The following is a 23,686-nucleotide window of genomic DNA, read 5'->3' as shown; positions in this document are numbered from 1 at the left end:
AGGAGAAAGCATGTTGGGGAATATACTGAACATAAAGAAAGAAAAATGCATGTAGAGGTGTGACTGGGAGGGTTAGCTGCTTAGAACAGGGATTGAGCATATATACGTTGTATGCTTTGAGTGAAACGCCCTTGTTAAATGGAGAAAAGCACTTTTCTGTGCAGAGTGAGATGGAAGGTGGAAGCTGGTCTGTGAGTAGAAGTGAGAGGTGGTTCTGCATCCAGAGTCCTTCCCCTTGCATGGTAAAAGCCGCCCATCAGGGAACCTGTGGCTGCAATGGCAAGAAGCAGAGTCGCTCTTGGCCTTGCTGGCCACATCCTCGTTTCTGTGACTTTGGGGATGGGCAGGGAAGTCCCTCCAAGGGCGGCTGCGGAGGCCCCATAAACCATGTCCTGATGTGTCATGGTGCTGCCTTGGCACGGGCAGGCGTGCTGTTTGTGCTGAGCACACAGGGAAATAAAACTCAGAAGATTTTCTTTGGGGTTCTACATTTCTGGTGGGATGGATACTGCTATATCCTAGGTAGGAGCGCCCTTCTGCTCTTATGGATAAAATTCTTGTGGTTGGCATGCAGTAAAATGAGCCACATCCTTTTAAGTAAATACCCAGAAGTAGTGAGTTAAGAAATTGTGTGTATGATCTTACGCTGTAGCTGAACTGAACAACTCGGCAAAAAGGTGGTTCTTGTTTTCCTCTACCTCTTATCCTCTTCCAAAAGGTTTGGCTGGTGGAAAGGCAAGTCAGGTCATCTTACCCAACTTTGAAGTTGGTTTTGTTTGAGTGTGGAACTATTTGGTCATTAAACAGTTCATGGTTTTAATTTTTTTTTTTTAATATAAATATTGCAGCTATAAACTAGCTTTTTCTTCCCCCTTTTGTTTTATGTGACATTTGTATTTTTCAGGGAGTGTTACTCCATCTTAAAATGGGGATACTTGCCTTTTTGAACAGTGGAGGTTTTATGGATCCAGTAGAGTAATGATCATGTAGAAAAACGATAATACAGCTGGCTATCGCCTTTCACATCTATTAACATAAAATCTTTAATTGATTTGGGGGGGGTATTTTGTCTGGACACTTGCAATTAACAGCTCTTAATCACTAAAACACTTTGTAAGAAATCTGGCTTGATGGGTAGATTAGTAAAAGGAACAGGAGGAGCAGATATTCCTGGTTTCTTACCTTCTTTCCAAAAAACCCCTGTGTTCTGTGGGAAACATATCTGTGCGCATGTTGCTTTCTTCAAGCCATGGGTTAAATAGTAGAGTTGAAGGAGACACTGAGTTCCTGTCCCAAGGCAGGATTGGTCTACCTGTATCATGATGTACGTATATCAGATGTTTGTTGAATACGGTTTTAACAACCTAAGACGATGGAGACAGCCTGTGCTCTTGTCCTTCCCTCCAAAGACAAACCCCATTATTTGTCTTCAAAGCTCTACATCTAGAGGTTACCTTTTGTCAATATTTTTCTCTCTCTTTCACCATCATTAGGTAGAAGTGCCCTGACAACCACACGGGAAGGTCGATTATTTTTCAAACAATGAGCATGCATCTCTAGACATGATTTGTGGTTCGGTCCAGCTGGAGCTGTCTGAATGAAGCTATGGGCTGTGCCTCCGCCAAGCATGTTTCTACTGTTCAAAATGAAGAGGAAACTCAGAAGGGGAAAAACTATCAGAACGGAGATGTGTTTGGTGGTAAGTGTTGCAGGATTTTATCTTTCTCCCAACATCATGAATGTTCTGGAAGGTATATTTGGGAGCCTTAACCTTTCACAAAATAGAAAGGAAAATGCATGTTAAAATAAATCACTATGATAGTGCAGTTGGCCCCTCCAAGGGACAGTACCATGACACCTGAAACAGAGGTCGGGGTGAAATCCTTAGTGGAAAATTAACATTCTAAGTGCTGTACAGTACTGCATTGTCTTTAACGCCGCGAATCCTGGAATAGCTCAAAGGCAATGAGTTGCACAACCCCCTCATATTTATATATGTGTCTCTGTTATATTTGTCATTAGGTACCAAAATAGTTGACTCATTTCCTAAAAATAAAAATCTGTTCAGTAATAAAAATAATTCCCCAATACTGTTGTCCTGTAAAGCAATAAAACATTAGTTCTGAAATCCTATAGCAAACAGGATTTGAAGGTACAATGAAACTAGAAATAACCTTCTGTGAGGGATTCATTGGTACTGGGAAGCTCTGAACGTGGGATGAAAACATCTGTTTCACTGTGTGGGAAGACTGGTCTATGATCCAGGTATTATCACAGACACTTGTGCATCAGGAAAGTTGTATAAGATAAAATGTATAGTCAGGTTCATGATTTTTCTCCCCCCCCCCCCCCCCCCCCCCCCCGATTCTGTTAGTATATGTTGTATTGTTTAGATAGTGATCTAAACAATAATTCAGTTTTTTAAATGTTAGGAATTATCTGGAAGACTGTTCAGAAATGAGATTTCTAGATCTGCCCAGATATCTATCTGAAAGTTAAGTCAGCTGTGAATAAGCTAACTTGGTACTGTTATTCTTAAAATAGGTGCATTGCTACTGACTACACTAAGCTTCTCTTCTCTGGTGGTTTTTATAGCAATTGTTTGTGTAGAAGTGGGAATGACGCATCTAGCAGCAAAAAATATCTCCCTTTAATTTCAAGAGCAATGATATTTTACTTTTTCAACTTTTCTGGGGGCTAGCTTGCTCCCAACAGTGGATCCCAAAGTAAGAATACTTAGAGGCATAATCTGAAGAGAAGGTAGTTGTTCAGCAAACTTCAGGCCCGAATGATGGATTATTTTCCTGCGTGTGCTCCTTCACTAACCTGAGAGATGCTGGTTTTGGAATTGTGAGTTCAGTATGTTGCTTTTATTTAAAACAGTCTTTAAGTGCTGTCACAAACAGAACGCTCTATTAGTTTACTAAAGGAATTTGAGTTTATATTTTAGCTGATATTTAGTGAGGGAGCAATTTTTGGCAATATGCGTGCCTTAGGGTTTTTTTTGTTTAACTGCATGCTGTGGGCCAAAGATCATAACTTTAGTGACAAGAAACCTAAAGTAACTTCTGGAAGCAGAGGATCAAGAAGACTGAAGGGATTTTAAAGGGCTCCCACTTTATAGAGCTGGACTGGTGTCAGCGGTGTAATTTAGCTATTGTGCAATCCATTTGCGGGCTGTTAATTGTTCCCTATTTTACAGAAACCTATCAATGTCAGGAATACTACCCTCTGTTAACCATTTTCTGGTACATAGTTTAGGTACACAGTTTGTCATTGCTAAAGATCCTGTTCAATGACTGACCCTTTTTTAGCAGAGAGTTGGAGTCTGTGACTTAAACGATTTGTTGAATGGTAACCAGAATGAGCACAAAACCCATGTTTTTCCCTTGCTGCTGAGGGACAGCCTCCAGATCAGGAATTGGGCGTATGAGAAAGGTGACCTGGAGTGTACGTGGCTTTACTGCTGTCCTTTTGGGACTCATAAATGATCAACAGGATGCTTAAATGCCCAGAAGCAGGAAGCCGCATGCTTCACGTGTCCAGTGCTTTGCATAGTTCCTGAACACAATTTTTCAATATAAAAAAAGAGAGGCAAGAAAAATACACCTTAACATCATATTTATTGTCCTTCTTAACAATCTTCTGGATTTGCCAAATGCCTAGAGCTCTTTCACAGGAGACTGACTACTATTCCTGCTCCCCCTTCTTCCACGTTGGAAATCATAGTGGCAATTGCATTGTTTGTTATGAGTTAGCTCTGAAAGCTCAGAGTATTCTGCCCACTTCATTTTCTATTAAACTTTCATGTTGTTAGTCCCAAATTAATTCCATGTAACATACTCTGCAGAGTTATTCCTTAAGTCATCAAGGAGGAAGTCAGTGCCATATCAGAGGCCTGTCATCATCAACTTCCTACAAGGAGAGAGCATAGTCGTGCTAGATTTGAACAGACGATCTCAGCTAGGATGACAAATCTTAGCAGAATAAGTTCCCAGAGATACAGGAGGATCCACAGAGTCAACGAAGGTTAAAGAGCACTGCAGCACTTCCATCATGCATTTCCCCCATCCAGTTCCAAGTGCCAAGAGCTGCTGAATGTTTCCTTGCTTATTGCTGGGAAGGGACAGAAGTGTTTCATCTGGCCAGTGGCCAAGAGCAAAGTATCTCTGCAGCCTGTAAGGATCAAAAATTAACTGCAGAATGACTAGGCAGAGCAAGACCAAGGTGAACGGCAGGGAAATCAGATGGTTCATGAGGAGCAAGAAGGTAATGGAAAGGGAATTAGAGGCAATCAGTAAGAGGTTTTGGGTAAGAAGGCAGCAAAGTAAAAGAAACAGAGATGACAAGCGGGGTTGGAAGGTAGCTGATGTAGTGATAGCATTGATAACACCCTGAGAATATTAGTATCCATAAATTATGATAGTCATAGATGATGAACACTTGCAGTGTTTGCATCTGGGGACTAATCTGACATAAAGCACCTGTACAGAACTAGCAGGTACAAGCTTCATAGTTGTAGTAGCCCAGATTGCCTCAGATGTTTCACAAGTGGAGAAAATCCTGAAGGACTTGGAACAGCAATGACAGAATTAAAGGAAAATACCTCAATGCTGGTGCTGCCTTCCCTGGGCAGCTGGTGTGATCTGAAAGATGCAGCTTACAGTATATTTATTGCCCCTCGCTGATTGCCTAACACCTGAGATGAAAATGGTATTCTTCTTTCTTCTTTGAACAGACAAGTTGCAGGCAGAGTCAACAGTAAGGATTGTACTTTCCATCTTGCTTTTGCATTAAATAGGTCATTTTGAGTGAGAGGAAGTATGAAAATACTTTATTTGGTTCTAGCCAGTTTTGCTTTTACCTTTGCCTTAGGCTGCTGGGTTTTTTTGCCACTTAAGGATTTTTGTCGTGTGTGGTTGAAAGCATTAGCCACAGCTGAAAAACCTTTCGCTTTCCCACATACCACCCTTTTTCCACAAATAAGTGCAGTTGTTCATGTGATTTTCTGTGAGCTCCATCTTCTCTGGTGCTCAAGAGCTTTCCTATTTTGCTCCACTGCTATAACTGCAGCTCCACAAGTAGCAAGTGGAGCTACTGAGGAATGAACTAGATGGTCTTCATTACCATTGCACTTGTTTTCCAGCTGGGCAATAAGAACTGCCAATGCCAGCCTGCCGTGATACAGAGCCAGTGGCTACTCTATACCATCTCTGCTGTCAAGGTTGAGTAACGATGGAAGTTTCAGAGGGCAGAGAAGAAGGGGGTTAGTCATAGCCTGGGGTTATAAGGTTCCCTCTTGTAACTGATGGAAAAGAGCTGTAATTATAATGAGAGTGCTGGGGGAGGAGAGAAGACCTGTCTAGTTGTAGTTAAACGTGGATTCTTGCTGTGAAAGAGTTCTGCTGTACATGTAGTAACAATCCTTAGTTGTCTGAACTAAAGAAGACATCGAGGTGGTCTCAGAACTGTGTAAATAGTGGTGTCTCCAAGCTTCTCATTTGGGGTAAGCTCATGGTACAGGACTTCATGAGTAAAGGAAGGGTGGAAAGGACCTAAGTAATTCCTGTGCAGCTCCTTGCTCTCTGTGCCTTGGATAACAATTCTCTGTTCATGTTGCAGAAGTTGCCAGAACAACATCATTATTGCATTGCCAACTTTGACTTCCTTTGCTATGAACACACTTATAGTCCTTCAGCACTTTTTCCTCTTCCTCTCATGGGAGAAGCAGGCAAAGAAGCCATGCAGGAGTTATGAGCACCAACAAGGCTGCAGCTTTGCCCTCTGCCTTTTTGTTGTCACTCAGCTTGCATGCCATGAGCCTTATACTTGTCTTGCCAGCCCTCCCTCCAAGTCCTTAGATTGTGGCCTGTCTAGAAGACCGCTTAACATTTCCAAAGCTTTCTTCAGGGGTTGTGATGTTAGTCTTAGGGTTTATCCACCCTTCTTTAGACAAAAAGGAGATAATTTCCAGGTATACAGTGTTTGGATATTTTTTTTCTAATCAGTAGTTTTTGCTCGACTATAGATGTCACTTTGAATCCAGAGACTTATTTTCTGAACTGCTTGGAGTGGTGCAGTTCTGCTTCTGTTCTTCCTCAGAGCCTCTAGATGCTTTTTCCTTCTTGCCTGGTGGTGGTTGGTTGAAGCCAAGTCTATTGACTATTTGAGAGATCATCGCTTCTGTGAGGATCTTACTTTTAAAAGTCACTGCAGGTTAAGATTGTGCTCCAGTGCCTCATCTCCTCCCCAGCTTTTAACCTTTCTTTTTTTCAATTGAGCAGACACATTGAGCCAGGTGTTCACTGTAAATTTGAAACTCTAGTGTTTAAAACTGAGAAACCCACTGTGAAACCCATGAATTCCGTAAGAACAAATTCTGGTTAACTGAAAACAACATAAAAATTGCCATCTTATCCCAAACTGTAGAAGGCACGCTGCATTTTGCTGTAATATATATTTAAATAATTGAGTTAGCAGGCCTATCAAAGGAGATGTTCTAGAGAAGATTGAATATAATATGATTATTATGTCTTGTTGGTCTCTAATGACTTTAAAATCCCTCTAATAAGGATAGTAATAATAAATCTTCATTTATTCATCATTCCACTTCAAAGCTGATTTCCAGGGCAATACATAAGAACTATAATAATGTAAATACCAATGAAGAACAAAATGCCATTATAGAGGCTTGAGCGTTGTTGATGTCAGCATATGTTTTAATAATATAACGTCTCTTGTAAACTAATTTTATTTGTGCCTTTTTAAAAAATCATGGGATGTTCATTTGGGGAGGAGGTTGTTGGCGTAATTTTTTGTGTAAGAAAATTAACTGGTAATGTGATTTCTTGGGGGGGGGGGGAAGGCTTTAGAATCTGTTTATTAATCTGAGAGGCTAATCCAGACGTTTATGTGGAGCTCTTGGGTGCTTTGCAAAAGTAAGAGTAAGCATGACAGGTAAGAATCTTCTGGCAAATTGGGATATCCGTGCTGCAATTGCCAGATAGGATTTCTGTTATTAACAGCAGCTCCAATTGCTAAACCAGTCTAAATAAAGCTGAACACAAAGCACAATAGTTTTGTAAACCGATTTATCTCAGAACAGCTGGGAGAATTAGAAAAGGAAATCTTTAGCATTGAGGTATTGTAATGAGATTGAAAAACTGATCGACGCACATAGTATCTGATTGCTTCACAAGCTCTAGTGTAGTCATCTTCACAACTTTCCTGGTTTGTATTTACAGACCCACCCTGTTTTAGAGATGGACAGCATGGAGAAGATGTGGGAGGGACCTGATGTCAGAACACTTGCAGATGTGCATGCCCTTATTTCTGCTCTGCTCTTCCTCACCTGTTTTTTTCTTTCCAACAGTTTTCTCCTGTGTTGATACTTCTTCCCAAATCTTTTGAAAATGCCATAGTTCAAAAGCCAAGCAGGAAAGTTAGAGTATTTAAATACGGCAAGTATTGATCTGTCCTGTATGGTGGCAGCTGGCCTGCAGTGTCAGGAAAGCAACAACCCATCTCACAGGGAGGACTCCCTTCTCTCACCAAATTGAGGAGTTCAGCTTAGCCACCCAAAACAAATACGCTGCTCTGTAGGTGCCATACTTGAACTGGAAGGAGGTAGCTTTATTTGGCTTCTTGTTCACCAATACCACCATTTAAAACCCAAAATCTTTATCAACTCGTCATGAGTTTTTTCATGTTGGTGTATTCTTTCTTCCTATATGTTTTATGGGTTTGTCTCACTTCTGCTAAGCCTTGCCTTGTGACAGTCAATTATTTCTTTCCACGCGTCTGCCCTGTCTCATCCATGTGGGTATCTCAGTCCGCTGCCCAAGACAGCAGAGCTCTGGCTTACTTTGATGTATGCCGTGTGCATTTGAAGTAAGTGCCAAAAGATGCTGAAATATTTGAAACTTTTAAAACATGTCCACTGTATACAGGAAGAGAATGGCAAGGGGAATTTGGGGCTATGACTTACCTTTCCTAAATATGCGGAATCTCCAGAAATATTGTGCCCAAACCTTTGTAGAGATTAGTTTGTTTTGAAGGCTCTTTCCTTGATTAACAGGCCTAGAATTACTATCTTGTTCAAAACTTCAGGCTCAGGTTGTTGCATAGGACACTTTAAAATATCTGTGAGCCCAGCAGACTGTTCAGATGTCCTTGATTAATATGAGATCAACTTCCTAAACCTGCCTTTCTCCACCTAGTTCCTGTGCACAAAATTCTGCAGGTCATCTTCGGGCCATTTGAAGTTCTGAAGTTGGGAAGTTTTTAGATAAAATTTGAAGTGGGAAAAATATACTAGAAGTGTTTTCAGTGAATAACACCTTCCTGTTACCTCTCGATTTCCCTCAACTGTCAGAAAAAAATGCTGAAATTGAGAACAAGAAATTCTTCTGAAAGGCAGCATGGCCATCCTCACTGAACTGAAACTATCTGGAATGCCGTAGCTTAAGAAATATAACTTCTGTCAGGTTGACCGTGAACTCATGCCATGATCAGAAGCTCTTGCTGCACTAGGTTTCACACAAACACACAGCTCACTTTGCCTCACAGCATTTATTTTATTGACTCTCTTGGTCAGCTGGTTAGCACTCCAATAGTAATTGCTCCAGCTCATTTGGCTGTCCTGACATGCTTCTGCAATGTCAGATCGTACTCATTATAGGGACAGTAGTGATTATGCATAAGGGGACCAGCACCATGCAGTGTCCTAATACCATACTGGATATTTTGAGACAATAACCTTTTTAAAAGACATTTTCAAACATGAACAAATACCTCTGGTACAGCCACAGGCACTCGTTCCGTGCAGTGCTTAGTCTGAACTGCATGGAAGTGAGTGGCACGTAGGCACTCGCTCTCTGAAAACCCGGTCTCAGGGGTGCAAAACTTTAAATATCACAGTGAGTTTCAAAGGAGGAGATTTTCATTGCTTAAATTCAAATTCCAGCTGAGCTCCTGGAAGGGTAGCTTTCATGTTGTTCATGATTTCAGCAGCTCATGTTATAAAGTAGATCTTGCTTCAATGCTTGAAAGCTGAAGAAAAGCAGATGAGCACATTGCAGCGTAGGGCTGAAGTGCATGAGCATCTTCCAGAATTATACTGGACTCTGTTTTTCCTCACTTTTTTTATTCAGGTGAAATGATATTTCTTTAGTTTAACAACATCTTTGTTTTAATCCACTTTGTTCCAACACAATTTGGTGATAGCCTGCTTCTTATCTAAGTAAACGTGGGTCAGTCCTAAACACGTGTTTCAGGAAGTGAAAGAGAAGAATAGAACCAAAAAACAGTTTGGTGTTATGTTCATGTGGGAAATATAATAAAATTGCATTTGTTATCTAGGTTTATGATGTATTTGTATAACTCTGAGAACACCCTTGGTAAGTCAATAATTCACTATTTTATTCCAATAAGGAAGCAACAGTTTAAAAAAAAAAAAATCAAAACAAAACCAAACCCCACCCTCAGGTTTTGTCTAGTCATGTATTTGTGATCAATGTGTGGAAAGAAAGTATTTTCCACATGAATTAAAACTCTGTATTTTCACCTTTTGTGAACAGAAGTGGCTCATCTTTATAGCTCTCTTGGAAAAGGTACTGCTTTTGCAGTATAAGGAAGAAGCTGTTCTGGGCTATGGGTTTGCTCAGAGAGTAGTAGCAAAACAAGCTCTTCATCTCACTCCAGCAAGTAAATATTTAGAGATACACATAAAGAATATAAAAAGAGCCTTTTGTAGAAGGTGTAACGGGCCAGCATCTCTCCTGGAGCAGGAGCAGGGTTGCCTCACAAGGGGGGATGAGCTGGGAGCTGAGGGTGACCCCAGCACATGCAGTGCCCTCGCTGTTGGTGTGCAGTCCCACGGGGCCTGAACACGGGCCAGAACTGGGTGTTGGTGACAGGGTCCATCAGCAGTCCCAGGTATGGCAGTGAACCAGGTCCAGGGTCCATCCAGGGAGGAGCAGCAGGAGATGAGGCTGGAGGCAGGGATGGGGATGAGCTAGAGCTTGCCTGAGGGCATTGTTCAGGAGAGAAGATACCTACAATGTGGGGTTGAGGTCCCTTCAGGAGATGCGACCAGAGGCAGGACTGGAGACAGGCGGACCTGCTCTGGCAAGGACTGAAGGCCCAACCCTCAGCTAAAACAGAGCTCCTGGATCCACGGGCAGAACGTGAAACTGGGGGTTTCGTGAGGCTGGTCATGGCCTCTTAGTGCACTCAGGGCCCTGGCAGCATCTGTCCATTGTGAGCTTTATGTAATGATTGTGATTGAACTAGCTCTCTCTTCTATTCCTCCCCCTTTTGTTTTTACTTGCAAATGGAGAAATACTGGTCTGGTGGTCCTTAGGGATGAGATCCAAGTCAATAGAAAGGTTCCTGTAGGCTCCAAGAAGATACCTTGCCACTTTTGACAAGATTGGTTTTCAGCATCTAGTTTCACTGATCCAGCAGTGAAGAAAACTAGTTCAGAAGTGATGACAGAGTAGCTCTTTAAATACTTGGGTGTTGGAAAATTGCTTAGTTGTAAATAATTTCAGTGAAGTCAAGCAACAGTGGTCGAAGACATTCCTCGGTCAGGTATAGTAATCCCTGTGCAACCCATTGCTAGCGGTAGCGGTGGGGTTCCCATTCAGGGAGAGTTAAAGAGCTTGTCCCCCCCCCTGCAGTGCTGTATACATTATGATGAGTACCTTCTGTTTTGATAGCACTCCAGAGTCTGTCAGGACTGGGTACGACCGAGCTAGCAATTGTCTGAACGTGGATAAAGACATGTCATACTTCCCTGTTGCTATCTTCATATCTCACGCAACAGTTGCCACCTCTGTCATACCATTGACCTTACAGCTACAGAAGCTTTTTGTTCATTTTAAGTCAAAGTACAAGAAAACACTGACCCTTGGAAGCTGATCACATCCACCACCAGTGAGCAATCCTGTTCTAGGGAGCAGATTGACCGAGCAGATGCACAGAAACAAATCGCTTGTTTTTATGCGCTGGAGGAGTGTTCTCAGTCATTGGCAGGGTGAGGTTGTGCATTGCTATGCCCTCAGCCACATTGCAGGGCTGCTTTGGGGAGGCACTGCATTTATGTCAACCGAGCGGCTGATTTACCAGGTATAGCCTTCCTGTTCTTAGTCATAACTTCTCCTGGCAGGAAGCAAAAAACAAGCAATAAAGAAAAATGGTGCATACTTGGAGTTCTGTCTCCTATTACTTCAGTTCTTTCCTTTGAAAAAAAAAATCAGAAAGACCCTAAATGAGATTACTTTCCCAAATGGATATCAGATCTTTGCTGTATAAATGTTGCTGATGTTTTCCTACCTGTAAGCAGAGAACAACTGACTAAATTTAACAAAACAAGTTCTTATTTTTTGCTGCTGCTTTTTGAGATTATTGTATTGGATGACTGAGCTGATATAGTAGCGTATGGCCCTTAGCTTAAAAAATAATCCCTGTAGTTTAAACCATGTTCACTATCTAGCCAGAAGACGCAAAGTATCCTTCTTCTTTGCAGCCCTTTAACCTTAGTATATGGTTTGACATCAAACATTTAACTTAAGCATTTAACTTTAGCTTTGGAATGGTTGAAAATGTGTGTGGATAATTTTGCAATAGGAAAACTGAAGAAAGAGGGGGTGACTCCTGCTTTATTTTTGTGAAACCATAATTTTTTAAGTTTTTCTCTTGCGTAGGGATGAATTTGAAATTGCTTGACACCTTAAAAAGAGCTAGACTTAAAGCAGAGCAGGTGTCCACGAATTAACTAGATAGCCTTCAGACTCTATAGTTATCTTCTTCTGGCAGTTAATTGTCTTGCAATGTTTACAACCCCTCGTCATGGTATTAGATGAGGGAATTATTCTGCAGTGTCATTCTACTTAGTGTAAATGCACTGTATTTATACAGACCTTTTCTGGTACAGCCACTGTTTATCTGCTTTGCAGCAATGCCTGGGTTTCCAGCCTGGTGTCTGCTGGGTTTGGCATGATATGCATGCAATCAGACTCAGCACCTTTTGTGGGGATTTATAGTATAAAGAGAGAAGGTGAACCAAGGTGGAGAAACAGTTGTTATCCCTATTTTGGGGGGAGAAATTAATCACAGGCAGGTCGTAACTTCCCTGCTTCTTAGTTTAATGTAAGCTTTCACCTTTTCCAATCTGCCCATCAGTGTCAGAGCACCTGAAGGAGATGTACCAGAGGATGGGGGGCTCTGAGGTCACCCCTGAGTCTCTGCAAGCAGTTGATACGTGGACAGAGTTAATGTAGTTTTAGTCTTGGGAATGACCCTTCCCACAAGCTGCTTAGCTCAATGAAGAGTATAGTCAAAGTTGAATACAGATAAAGTGCATGGGGTATGCATTTCACAATTGCATTAGTGTACTATAAATAGGGCCATACATCCGCCTTTGGTATTTGCTAGAAAGAAGCCAGGATGTATTTTCTGGCAGCCTTGGTGCTGAAGGAAATCCGTTTATTTTATGGTACAGACAAACTTATTTTTTTTACTTAATCTTTTAAAGACAGAATCCTTGGCGTTCATTGCCTACCTATAGGTGCAAATGAGGAAAAATCATGGTAAAAATGCCACAAACTTTAAATTACTGCAGTGTTCCTTTTGTCATTTTCCAAGTGTTGTATTACTTGGCCACAAAGTTAAAAAAAAAAAAAAAAAAACAAACAACCCCCCCCCCCAAAAAAAAAAAAACCAAACAAACCCACAACCAAAAACCAAAGACTGAAATTTGGCCAGGCAAACCTCCGTCTGGGGAATAATTCTCTGATTCCCCAGGTAAGCCTTGTGAAGCTGCATGGATGCGTATTCATTTCAGCAACACAAGGCTGTAATTTTATAGTAGGAATATCTACTGGTAGAAATACCTATTAAATACAAGGAAAAGATACCTGACCAGTAAGTATTTGTGTACCCTCGCATACACAGCCAAAGATGCCTTTACAGGTTAGTTGCTATGAAACTTTGATCTCTAAAATGCTGCCAAAATGCTTCGTTGTCTTATGTGCTTGGACTACAGCGAAACGTCTGTTTGCTAACATAGAAGGCATTTTTCCATTAGGTACTTCTCCAAAACACTGTGCCATCATGGGTATTTTAAATAAATCCTATAACCAAGCTGTCTCACGTTGTCCCTGGTCCAAGGCCAAAGACCGACAGTGCCCTGTCTTGAGCTTGCACCACAAAAAACCTGGAAAAAAATGGGAAAAAAATTGGAAATGTTAAGATTGCTGCCTCATGGGCTTATAAAAAAACAGCCTGGCTTCTGCTGAGTGGGTGCAATTGTGCCCTGCCACACGCCTTTTCTTCTTATCTGTATGAGGGGGGCTCTGGCAAAAAGGATCAGGTTTAGGGTGCTCTTAAATTATGTATTTCCCTTCTGCTCTTGTAACGGGAGCACTGTAAGGGGCTGTTCAGGCGACAGAGGCACGGAGCACTTCATGTTCTGTGATACTGGGAAATAGCATGAAGTCACCTTTGCTTCAGGATTTATGATTTCAGGAATGATCTTGGTCTATTCAAAGGGAAAAAAGGGGGTGTAGGTGTTTTTCATGGAAGTCTCCTAATTTGTATTAATGGTTGTATGTATTAAAATTGCATACATTTTATCTTCTGTATTTTGTCGTCAAGTATATATTGACTTTCTAACTATAGAAACCAGGTGCATCTTGAGATCTTTTTAGGCTGAAAGTGCTTGTCTAATATAAGTGCTCTAAGCACACATTTCTTATTTTGATTTTTTTTTTTAGCTATTATTAAAAACTGACTTTTCTCACACATTGATATTTTGCTTTCTTTTAAAGTGTTGCCCAGAGGGAAGGGGAGGAGACATGGAAAATCACTAGCTTTTTTAAATTTCTTTTTCTTTTCTTTTCCACCCAGTCATCTTTGCACTTCCAGTGTATCCTAAATGTGTGTGTTCATATATTATTTGCACGGAGCGGCTGCAATGTGGTTGCAAGACAGAAGGCAGCAAACAGGGACGAGTACTTCTAGTCTCATAAACAGGTTATGTTTGTGATGACAGTAGGGACAAGGGAGGAGATCGTTAATGGTACGAGATGGCGTGGAAGAGCACTGACGACATGCTGCAGAGAATTGGGAGTTAATTTGTGGCTTGGCATATATGGTGAGATGGAGATGTTAAACCAGACATCTCCTCTGACTGGACGGGGCTGTGAGCCAAGCAGTCCCTTGCTGCCCAGTGTCACTCCAGTTCCAGGAATTTGTTAGGGTGTTCCCATCGTTACCGTTGATTGCTTGAATGATACGCCTCCGTCGGGGCCTTGTGGGTGGTAGGTGTTTGCTTTTGGGGCTTTAGACAAAGCTTTTGCAACATGGATGCTGCTCAGGGAAGTAGGCATCTTTCAGAGATAACAAATTTCTTTCAGAGATAACAAATGAACTCTGAACATTGTAACCAGAGTAAAATATTAATCTTTCCGATAAATTAATTCTGTAGCTTTTCGGATGGTCTGTAAGTAAAGTAATGTAATTAACTTTTGTATCTTTTGCATCTGGAAATGTGTGCATTTATTTATGTATATTATAAATTAAGTTTTCATTAGTCTCCCCCTCCCTTCTTCGTTTACAGAAATACTAGCAATGAGGAGGCATTTGTGCTCAGCATGAATCTCCAGTATGTTACTGGTCCTGGATAATTATTCTGTCTCTTTCATAATGCAATTAATAAAAATGAAATAGCTGTTAATTTACAAATACTCTTTGAAGTACGTGAGCAGTGAAAATTTGATAGACTAATATTAATGGCAGAAAGCTACTATGCCAGAAAGTATGTGAAAATCCATTTCAAGTCATTGTTGCAGGGCAACAATCTCATTTAATAGTTGACTGATTGAGAATGCCATTACTTGTTAAGTAAAGAGGAATCAGATTTTTTATTGACGAGGATACTGATACCTCATCTTGTATTTGCAATATAATAAAAAGATAAATATAATAAAATAATATATATAAATAATATATAAATATACAATTTAAAAAAATGTGCTGAAAGATGAGCTGGCGGGGAAGAAGACCGGCCTGGCTGAACAGAGAGCTTTGGCTGGAACTCAGGAAACTCAGGAGAGTTTATGACCTTTGGAAGAAGGGGCAGGCAACTCAGGAGGACTACAAGGATGTCATGAGGTTATGCAGGGAGAAAACCAGAAGGGCCAAAGCCCAACTAGAACTTAATCTGCCTAGTGCCGTAAAAGACAATAAAAAATGTTTCTATAAATACATCAGTAACAAAAGGAGGGCTAAGGAGAATCGCCATCCTTTATTGGATGCGGGGGGAAACACAGTGACAAAGGATGAGGAAAAGGCTGAGGTACTTAATGCCTTCTTTGCCTCAGTCTTTAATAGTAAGACCAGTTGTTCTCCAGGTACCCAGCCCCCTGAGCTGGAAGACAGGGATGGGGAGCAGAATGAAGCCCCCATAATCCAAGGCGAAATGGTTAGCGACCTGCTACACCACTTAGGCACACACAAGTCTCTGGGACTGGATGGGATCCACCCAAGGGTACTGAGGGAGCTGGCAGAAGTGCTCACCAAGCTACTTTCAAGCCTTTATCATCAGTCCTGGCTAACCAGGGAGGTCCCAGTTGACTGGAATTTAGCAAATGTGACACCCATCTACAAGGAGGGCTGGAAGGACAATCCAAAGAGCTACAGGCCTGTTGGTCTGACCTCGGTGCCGGGGAAGGTTATGGAGCAGATCATCTTGAGTGCCATCACACGGCACGTACAGGACAACCAGGTGATCAGGCCCAGTCAGCATGAGTTTATGAAAGGCAGGTCCTGCTTGACTAACCTGATCTCCTTCTATGATAAGGTGACCCGCTTAGTGGGTGAGGGGAAGGCTGTGGATGTTGTCTACCTAGACTTCAGTAAAGCCTTTGACACCGTTTCCTACAGCAATGTCCTGGAGAAACTGGCTGCTCATGGCTTGGACAGGCGTATTCTTTGCTGGATAAAAAAACTGGCTGGATGGCCGGGCCCAAAGAGTGGTGGCAAATGGAGTTAAATCCAGTTGGCAGCTGGTCACAAGTGGTGTTCCCCACTTGTGTATTGGGGAGTTCTGTTTAATGTCTTTATCAATGATCTGGACGAGGGGATCGAGTGCACCTTCAGTAAGTTTTCAGATGACACCAAGTTGGGCGGGAGTGTTGATCTGCTTGAGGGTAGGAAGGCTCTACAGAGGGATCTGGACAGGCTGGATCAATGGGCCAAGGCCAATTGTAAGAGATTCAACAAGGCCAAGTGCCGGGTCCTGCACTTCAGTCACAACAACCCCATGCAGCGCTACAGGCTTGGGGAAGAGTGGCTGGAAAGTTGCCTGTCAGAAAAGGACCTGGGAGTGCTGGTCGACAGTTGGCTGAATATGAGCTGGCAGTGTGCCCATGTGGCCAAGAAGGCCAATGGCATCCTGGCCTGTATCAGAAATAGTGTGGCCAGCAGGAGTAGGGAAGTGATTGTCCCCCTGTACTTGGCACTGGTGAGGCCGCACCTCGAATACTGTGTTCAGTTTTGGGCCCCTCACTACAAGAAGGACGTTGAGGTGTTGGAGCGTGTCCAGAGAAGGGCAACGAGGCTGGTGAGGGGTCTGGAGAACAAGTCTTATGAGGAGCGGCTGAGGGAACTGGGGTTGTTTAGCCTGGAGAAAAGGAGGCTGAGGGGAGACCTTACCGCTCTCTACAACTACCTGAAAGGAGGTTGTAGCGAGGTGGGTGTTGGTCTCTTCTGCCAAGTAGCAAGCGATAAGACAAGAGGAAATGGCCTCAAGTTGTGCCAGGGGAGGTTTAGATTGGACATGAGGAAAAATTTCTTTATTGAAAGAGTGGTTAAACATTGGAACAGGCTGCCCAGGGAAGTGGTTGAGTCACCATCCCTGGAGGTATTTAAAAGATGTGTAGATGTGGTGCTTAGGGACATGGTTTCGTGGTGGACTTGGCAGTGCTAGGTTAACAGTTGGACTTGATGATCTTTAAAGGTCTTTTCCAACCTAAATGATTCTAATAATAGGAAATTTGTGATTTTGGGGGTGTGGAGTAGTAATGACTCTTTTTCCAGGGAACTCTTGGGGCAGCTCAGTTCAGGAGAGTTTTTGGTGTCTAGGGCAATTGGTTGATGTGTTAGCGGGGCACTAAGAGCAGGACCTCCATTGTTGTACAAGGAATGCTCACAGTAATGGTCAACTAGGGTTTTTTTTCTGAAATCTGAATAGTCCCTGACACGTTCTGTGCTAGAATGGTAAATGTTTTGCAGTGGAGTACGTAGACGGATGCTGGCTGGGGGAGAGTCAGCAGAGACCAGGAGTTTTGTTAATGATGTTGAAAAACCTGAAAAGAATTATATATTTAGTGCCTGGTTGTTTTTGTTCCTTTCTAAGGAGAATTTTAAAAAGGAGCAGTAAAATGGGAGTTGAAGTAGCCTTTCTGATTTGGCCACAGTGTGCTATCTAGATTGCCTGAGGTAACAACTTTTGGGTTGTTATCAAGATAGTTTCCAGGATGCGGCATGGAGAGGCGAGAGGATAGCACCCGCCTCTCCTCTGCGGCTGAGGGGGTCTTACCATGACTGTCTGCTAGCTTGCTAGATTTTTCCCACCTAGTTGGATCGTAGGAGAAGTTCTAGCCCTTCTTGTGTTGCAGTTTGTTATATTTGCAGGTTTGTTCCCCAGCCGTTCCTCTTCTTTCTTGTCTCTCCCACAACAAAGAGGTCTGTGGCCGTGAAGCCAATTCTTCAAGCTTTGCTTTTGCAGTTACTGAGCGGCACAGAGTGTTTTCTTCAGGGCAGGGTCACGCAATTTTGTTTAAAAATAAGTTTGTGGTGTTTAAATGTAGTAAGTGATTGGAAATGCTGAACTTTCAGCTCCTTTAAGACACTGCAAGGGCTGTGCGGGGCCAGCCCTGTGCTGCTCCCCTGTCATGGCATGGGGATGCTGGGGCAGGATGGTGCAACCTCGATTCAAAAACCTACCTGGTGGTTTCCTATGAACAGCAATATTTTCAAGGCACAGACCCTTTGTTTTCCTCCTGTCTGTTCCTTTAATTAATCTCTCTGCTGCTTGTTTCCTCTCCTGCTTTCATTTCTCAATTTGATCTTTTTAGTGGGCTAGATAATTGCATTTACTGAGTATCCTTCCTGCCGAGCACCATGGCTGTAATTTCCTCCACCTGAGAAATGGTTTCCTTTGAACAACCTGGTGTCTGGCTCAAAGTTACGTGTTAATTAAATGCAAAAAAAAAAAAAAAGTGTGTGTATTTATGTATATATATGAGTTATATAGTTTCAGCAAGCAAAAGACTGGGTAGCTGAAAAACAGTTATGAGTGCACATGAGCATTGTTTTTTGGCTTCTCAATTACAGATGAGTGCACAAAAGTCTTTAATTATACAATCATGTGGCTGTTTTTTCAATACCATCTTATATACAGAGTTTCCTCAGATCTTAAATACAAATGAGAGTTTAAAATATCTGGAGATTGTGTAATTAAAGATGGTACCATGCAAGCGAGGTGGAAATTGTGTGTTTAAGCAATAACTGGATTTTAGGATATTGAGGTTATATTTTTAAGAGTCTTTCTGAGGTAACGAAATGGCCTCTGAGGTTGTGTTATATTTCCCCATGCTTGAACAAGCCACTGGCAGCGTGTACCTGGCCAAAGGGATTCACTGGTGGAGTTGGCCAGAGGGTCCCTGACCTTCTTGTCAAGGAGCTGTGATGGAGCAGAGCAGCAGCAGAGCGTTGCCTTCCTTCACGGGTTCCAGGGGCGTTTAAGATTTCCAATCCTTCCCCTACCACATGCACACACATCCATAAACCCCCTTGTTCCCAAGAATTGTTTTTGAAGTGGTTTGGGTACTCACTGTCTTCCACTTGTTCATGCATCTTCCCATACTTCTTTTTGTGTAAAGAGAATTAACCCCAAGGAGGAAGGAGGAAGTCTGAGCTAGAGCAGGAAAAGGTTTAGGTTATACCCTGACCGGTGAACTGTCCTCCGCCCTCGGTCTGTAGACCCAGGGGTGGATGACCTGCGTGCAAGGAAGCCAGTTGTGCAAACTGTGGTGAGTTGTCATTTTTTTCCATGTGGTCTTAATAGATTGCGTATGAAGCAGAAATCTTTATGGAAAAATTACTTCCCACAAAACAACTCTATTGGTTGCACACCAATACGTATGTATTTTTTTCCCCTGCCGAAGTACTACTCTGACTTACCACAAAGGTAGGCCTAGCAGATACACTATAGTGGGCCTGTGCCCCTGGTGCAATGTTAGTTAACATGATCCTTTATGCATAATGTGATAGAAAATTATACATACAACTATAGTTTTCACAGTACTTAGACTATATGACAGTCCAAATGTAGAGTAGCCTTGGGAACTTTTTGGCCAGGAAGAAACCGAGTAGTAGAAAAAAAACAAGTAATGACTTCCTTGATTCAGCTACACTTGGGTCCTACGCACAGTGGTGTGTCTCTGCAAGTCATGTACCAAAATAAAAAAATTAAACCTATAGAAACAAGGGAGCTAAATTATGGCTTTGTCATCATCTGCCACTATATTAGATCGGGGGAAAAGAAATCAGAAAACCCAAGATACATAAACTAAGGCATGTGACGAGCGGTGGCATTGCAGGCATTGGAATGGCATCTTCTCCCTCAGGCAGAAGTCAGGCTGGACCTTTTGTGTGAGAGGACAGAGATACCCAAAGGATTGAGAGCTGCGAGCAGTTTGCAGCACTGGAAACGCCTGACAGCATTAATGAAGGATGGGTTAATATGGCAATACAAGTTTTTGTGCTTCTACATCAACAAAGATCAAGTTGATGTCCTTTGAAGTTAATGGAGCTCTGCTCCTCTCAAACCTCTTGGTCCCAGAGGAACGCTGTTGAAAGCTGTCATGATTTGGGCCTGGAAAGGAGTAGCCTGATAAAGTAGAAGGGAGTTTGCTAAAATTTTCCAGTTTAGTTTCAAGTAGGCATCACCCTTGAGGGAGTTAATGTTTCATAAAGCACTGGCTATGACGTGGGGCTGTAGTAGGAACCGCTCGACAGCTTAGAAAAGAGCTACCCCTGTCTTGCCTAGCTTTAGGGCAAGTGACCTTCCAATACTGCACAAGTCCTCCACGTAGGGTCTGTTTTTTGGTATACTGAATGTCTTGGTCTCCTTTTTTCCCCCAAAAAACCCCAACCCTAGCAGTCACATCTGCCTTGTGCAGAAGCAGTAGTTAGCATTCCTAGTTAACACGTTAGGATTGTGTAGGAAGAAGAAAAAATACTTGAGGGTGGTCCTTCCAGATATGCTGCGATCTGTGTAGTACATTCAGATTTTTAAACAGCTTTTCTGTCAGATGATTTGTATTTTGTTGGCAGAATTAGTGTGTTGTTTGTGTACCTGTTCTCTGTTTAATATTTATATCTCTGTCCCTGTACGCCATAAGAAGAACGGGCAGGGAAGACGACCGGCCTGGATGAACGGGAAGCTCTTGCTGGGACTCAGGAAAAAAAGGAGAGTTTACCGCTTGTGGAAGAAGGGGCAGGCGACTCAAGAAGAGTACAGGGATCTCGTTAGGTCGTGCAGAGAAGAAATGAGAAAGGCAAAAGCCCAGCTAGAACACAATCTGGCTGCTGTTGTTAAAGACAACAAAAAAAGTTTTTACAAATATATTAATGACAAGAAGAGAGCCAAGGAGAATCTCCATCCTTTATTGGATGCGGGGGGGAACATTGTCACCGAGGATGAGGGAAAGGCTGAGTACTCAATGCCTTCTTTGCCTCAGTCTTTAACAGGCAGACCAGTTATCCTCAGGGTACTCGGCCCCCCAAGCTGGAAGACAGGGACGGCGAGCAGGATGAACCCCCCATAATCCAAGAGGAAGCAGTCAATGACCTGCTATGCCACCTGGACGCTCACAAGTCTATGGGGCCGGATGGGATCCACCCGAGAGTGCTGAGGGAGCTGGCGGAGGTGCTCGCCAAGCCGCTCTCCATCATTTATCAGCAGTCCTGGTTAACGGGGGAGGTCCCGGGCGACTGGAGGCTTGCCAATGTGACGCCCATCTACAAGAAGGGCCGGAAGGAGGATCCGGGGAACTACCGGCCTGTCAGCCTGACCTCGGTGCCGGGGAAGATTATGGAGCGGTTCATCTTGAGGGCGCTCACAAGGCATGAGCGGGACAACCAGGGGATCAGGCCTAGCCAGCACAGATTCATGAAAGGCAGGTCCTGCCTGACCAACCTAATCTCCTTCTATGACCAGGTGACCTGCCTAGTGGACGAGGGAAAGGCTGTGGATGTGGTCTACCTGGACTTCAGTAAGGCCTTTGACACCGTCTCCCACAGCATTCTCCTAGAGAAGCTGGCGGCTCACGGCTTAGACAGGTGTACTCTTCGCTGGGTGAAAAACTGGCTGCACGGCTGGGCCCAGGGAGTTGTGGTGAATGGAGTTCAATCCAGTTGGCGGACGGTCACGAGCGGTGTTCCCCAGGGCTCAGTTTTGGGGCCGGTCTTGTTCAATATCTTTATTGATGATCTGGATGAGGGGATTGAGTGCACCCTCAGTAAGTTTGCAGACCACACCAAGTTGGGCGGGAGCGTTGATCTGCTCGAGGGTAGGAAGGCTCTGCAGAGGGACCTGGACAGGCTGGATCGATGGGCCAAGGCCAACTATATGAGGTTCAACAAGGCCAAGTGCCGGGTCCTGCACTTCAGCCACAACAACCCCATGCAGCGCTACAGGCTTGGGGAAGAGTGGCTGGAAAGCTGCCTGTCGGAAAAGGACCTGGGGGTGTTGGTCGACAGCCGGCTGAACATGAGCTGGCAGTGTGCCCAGGCGGCCAAGAAGGCCAATGGCATCCTGGCCTGTATCAGAAATAGTGTGGCCAGCAGGAGTAGGGAAGTGATCGTGCCCCTGTACTTGGCACTGGTGAGGCCGCACCTCGAATACTGTGTTCAGTTTTGGGCCCCTCACTACAAGAAGGACGTTGAGGTGTTGGAGCGTGTCCAGAGAAGGGCAACGAGGCTGGTGAGGGGTCTGGAGAACAAGTCTTATGAGGAGCGGCTGAGGGAACTGGGGTTGTTTAGCCTGGAGAAAAGGAGGCTGAGGGGAGACCTCATCGCTCTCTACAACTACCTGAAAGGAGGTTGTAGTGAGGTGGGTGTCGGTCTCTTCTCCCAAGTAACTAGTGATAGGACGAGAGGAAATGGCCTCCAGTTGCGCCAGGGGAGGTTTAGATTGGACATGAGGAAAAATTTCTTTACTGAAAGAGTGGTTAAACATTGGAACAGGCTGCCCAGGGAAGTGGTTGAGTCCCCATCCCTGGAGGTATTTAAAAGACGAGTAGATGAGGCACTTAAGGACATGGTTTAGTGGGTGGTGGTGCTGGGTCGACGGTTGGACTCGATGATCTTTACGCACCTGGCAGAAATAAGTATGGTACAGAGAAATTTGTTAAACCAAAAGTTCATATTTTACAGAATAGACATACGTTTTATTACGGATGAAGGATAAATCTTGGCATGCCCTTTAATAGATAGGCAAGAGATACTAAAGAAAAATACGAAGCACAGGAAAATGTGGTTAGAAACTTTCTTCTTGGTGGCGTGACTGAAGTACCACTTATCTCCTGTCTGATACTTGATATGTCACTAAAAATAGAGAGGAGAGGCTTATGCATTGTCCCTGTTGATGACAGCAGAGCCAAATCTGTTTGTCCTTAGATGTCTGAAATGGGAATGCAATGTAAATCAAGATTTTATTTATTTTTCTATTTTTTTTTTAAGACTTGATGTTTAAGAAAAGATTTCTCCAAAAGTCACAGTAAGTCCAGATATATTTGATGGAGATATGCTTTTTTGTGGTGTTGGGTTTTTTTAATTGAGCCAGAAATAGCGTCATTACCGATGTTGCTGTGGTAATGGCACTTATAGCGATGTCTGGAAGTGCTGAAGAAATTTTTCTTGTAGGAACCACCACAGTTTTCTTCCCCCCGCCCTTAGTAATTGTTTCAATATTATAAGTTGATATACTCATTTATCACTGAAATAATTATTAATGAGTGCTGTTTTTCTTTGTCACGTTGCCATGACAACCGGGTGACATGTTTGAGTAGAACTATCTGTTTCCAGATGGAGATCTTCATTCATAACATTTGCCTACTGAGAATTTTTGCAGCATATTCAACTTAAAAATTCTTCCTCCCTTGCCCTTCCAAAGAGTTTCATGCTAGAGGCGTTACTGCTTTCTGGTTTATATCCTGTGATGGATTTTGTGGTGGGTGTTATGCTCAAGAATATTTCTGGTTTTTTGTTTGTGGTTCATTTATGTTGTTTTTCTTTCGTTTCAGTTGGGCTGCTTTTCTTCAGCTCGGTATTTGCTGTGGCAGTCCTGTAAACCTATTCCTCCCCCATTTGAGTTGTTGGAAATCTCCTCTTTTTATATAATATACCACACAATGGAAGACAATATTTGGTTTTTACTTTTACACGTGAAAGGAGCAAAAAGATGTATTTCTCTTTATATATAATATATCACACTCTGAGTGATAGTGTCCTAAAATTTTTATCGTATTCACTACTCGATTTTTAGTTTTGCACAGGAAAGAAGCATAAAGATGTTTCGCTTTCGTTCATTTTTGATGTAAAACTGTATTTA

The 23,686-nt window shown here is 42.9% G+C and overlaps 1 protein-coding gene across 5 annotated transcripts in view; it reads left to right on the top strand.

Moving 5' to 3' along the window:
* Window positions 1-23,686, top strand: part of C5H1orf21 (chromosome 5 C1orf21 homolog) — a 130,121-nt gene that overhangs the window by 50,125 nt on the left and 56,310 nt on the right. For all 5 annotated transcript variants that reach the window (XM_076339578.1, XM_076339582.1, XM_076339579.1 and 2 more), the window contains exon 2: window positions 1,494-1,699. In XM_076339578.1, the coding sequence (XP_076195693.1) occupies window positions 1,606-1,699 (94 nt within the window). In that variant the 5' untranslated portion in view covers window positions 1,494-1,605. The remainder of the gene's footprint in view (window positions 1-1,493; window positions 1,700-23,686) is intronic.

The sequence above is a fragment of the Aptenodytes patagonicus genome, chromosome 5, assembly GCF_965638725.1.
Source record: "Aptenodytes patagonicus chromosome 5, bAptPat1.pri.cur, whole genome shotgun sequence".
NCBI lineage: Eukaryota > Metazoa > Chordata > Aves > Sphenisciformes > Spheniscidae > Aptenodytes > Aptenodytes patagonicus.
This window is presented reverse-complemented; position numbering and strand designations above follow the sequence as displayed.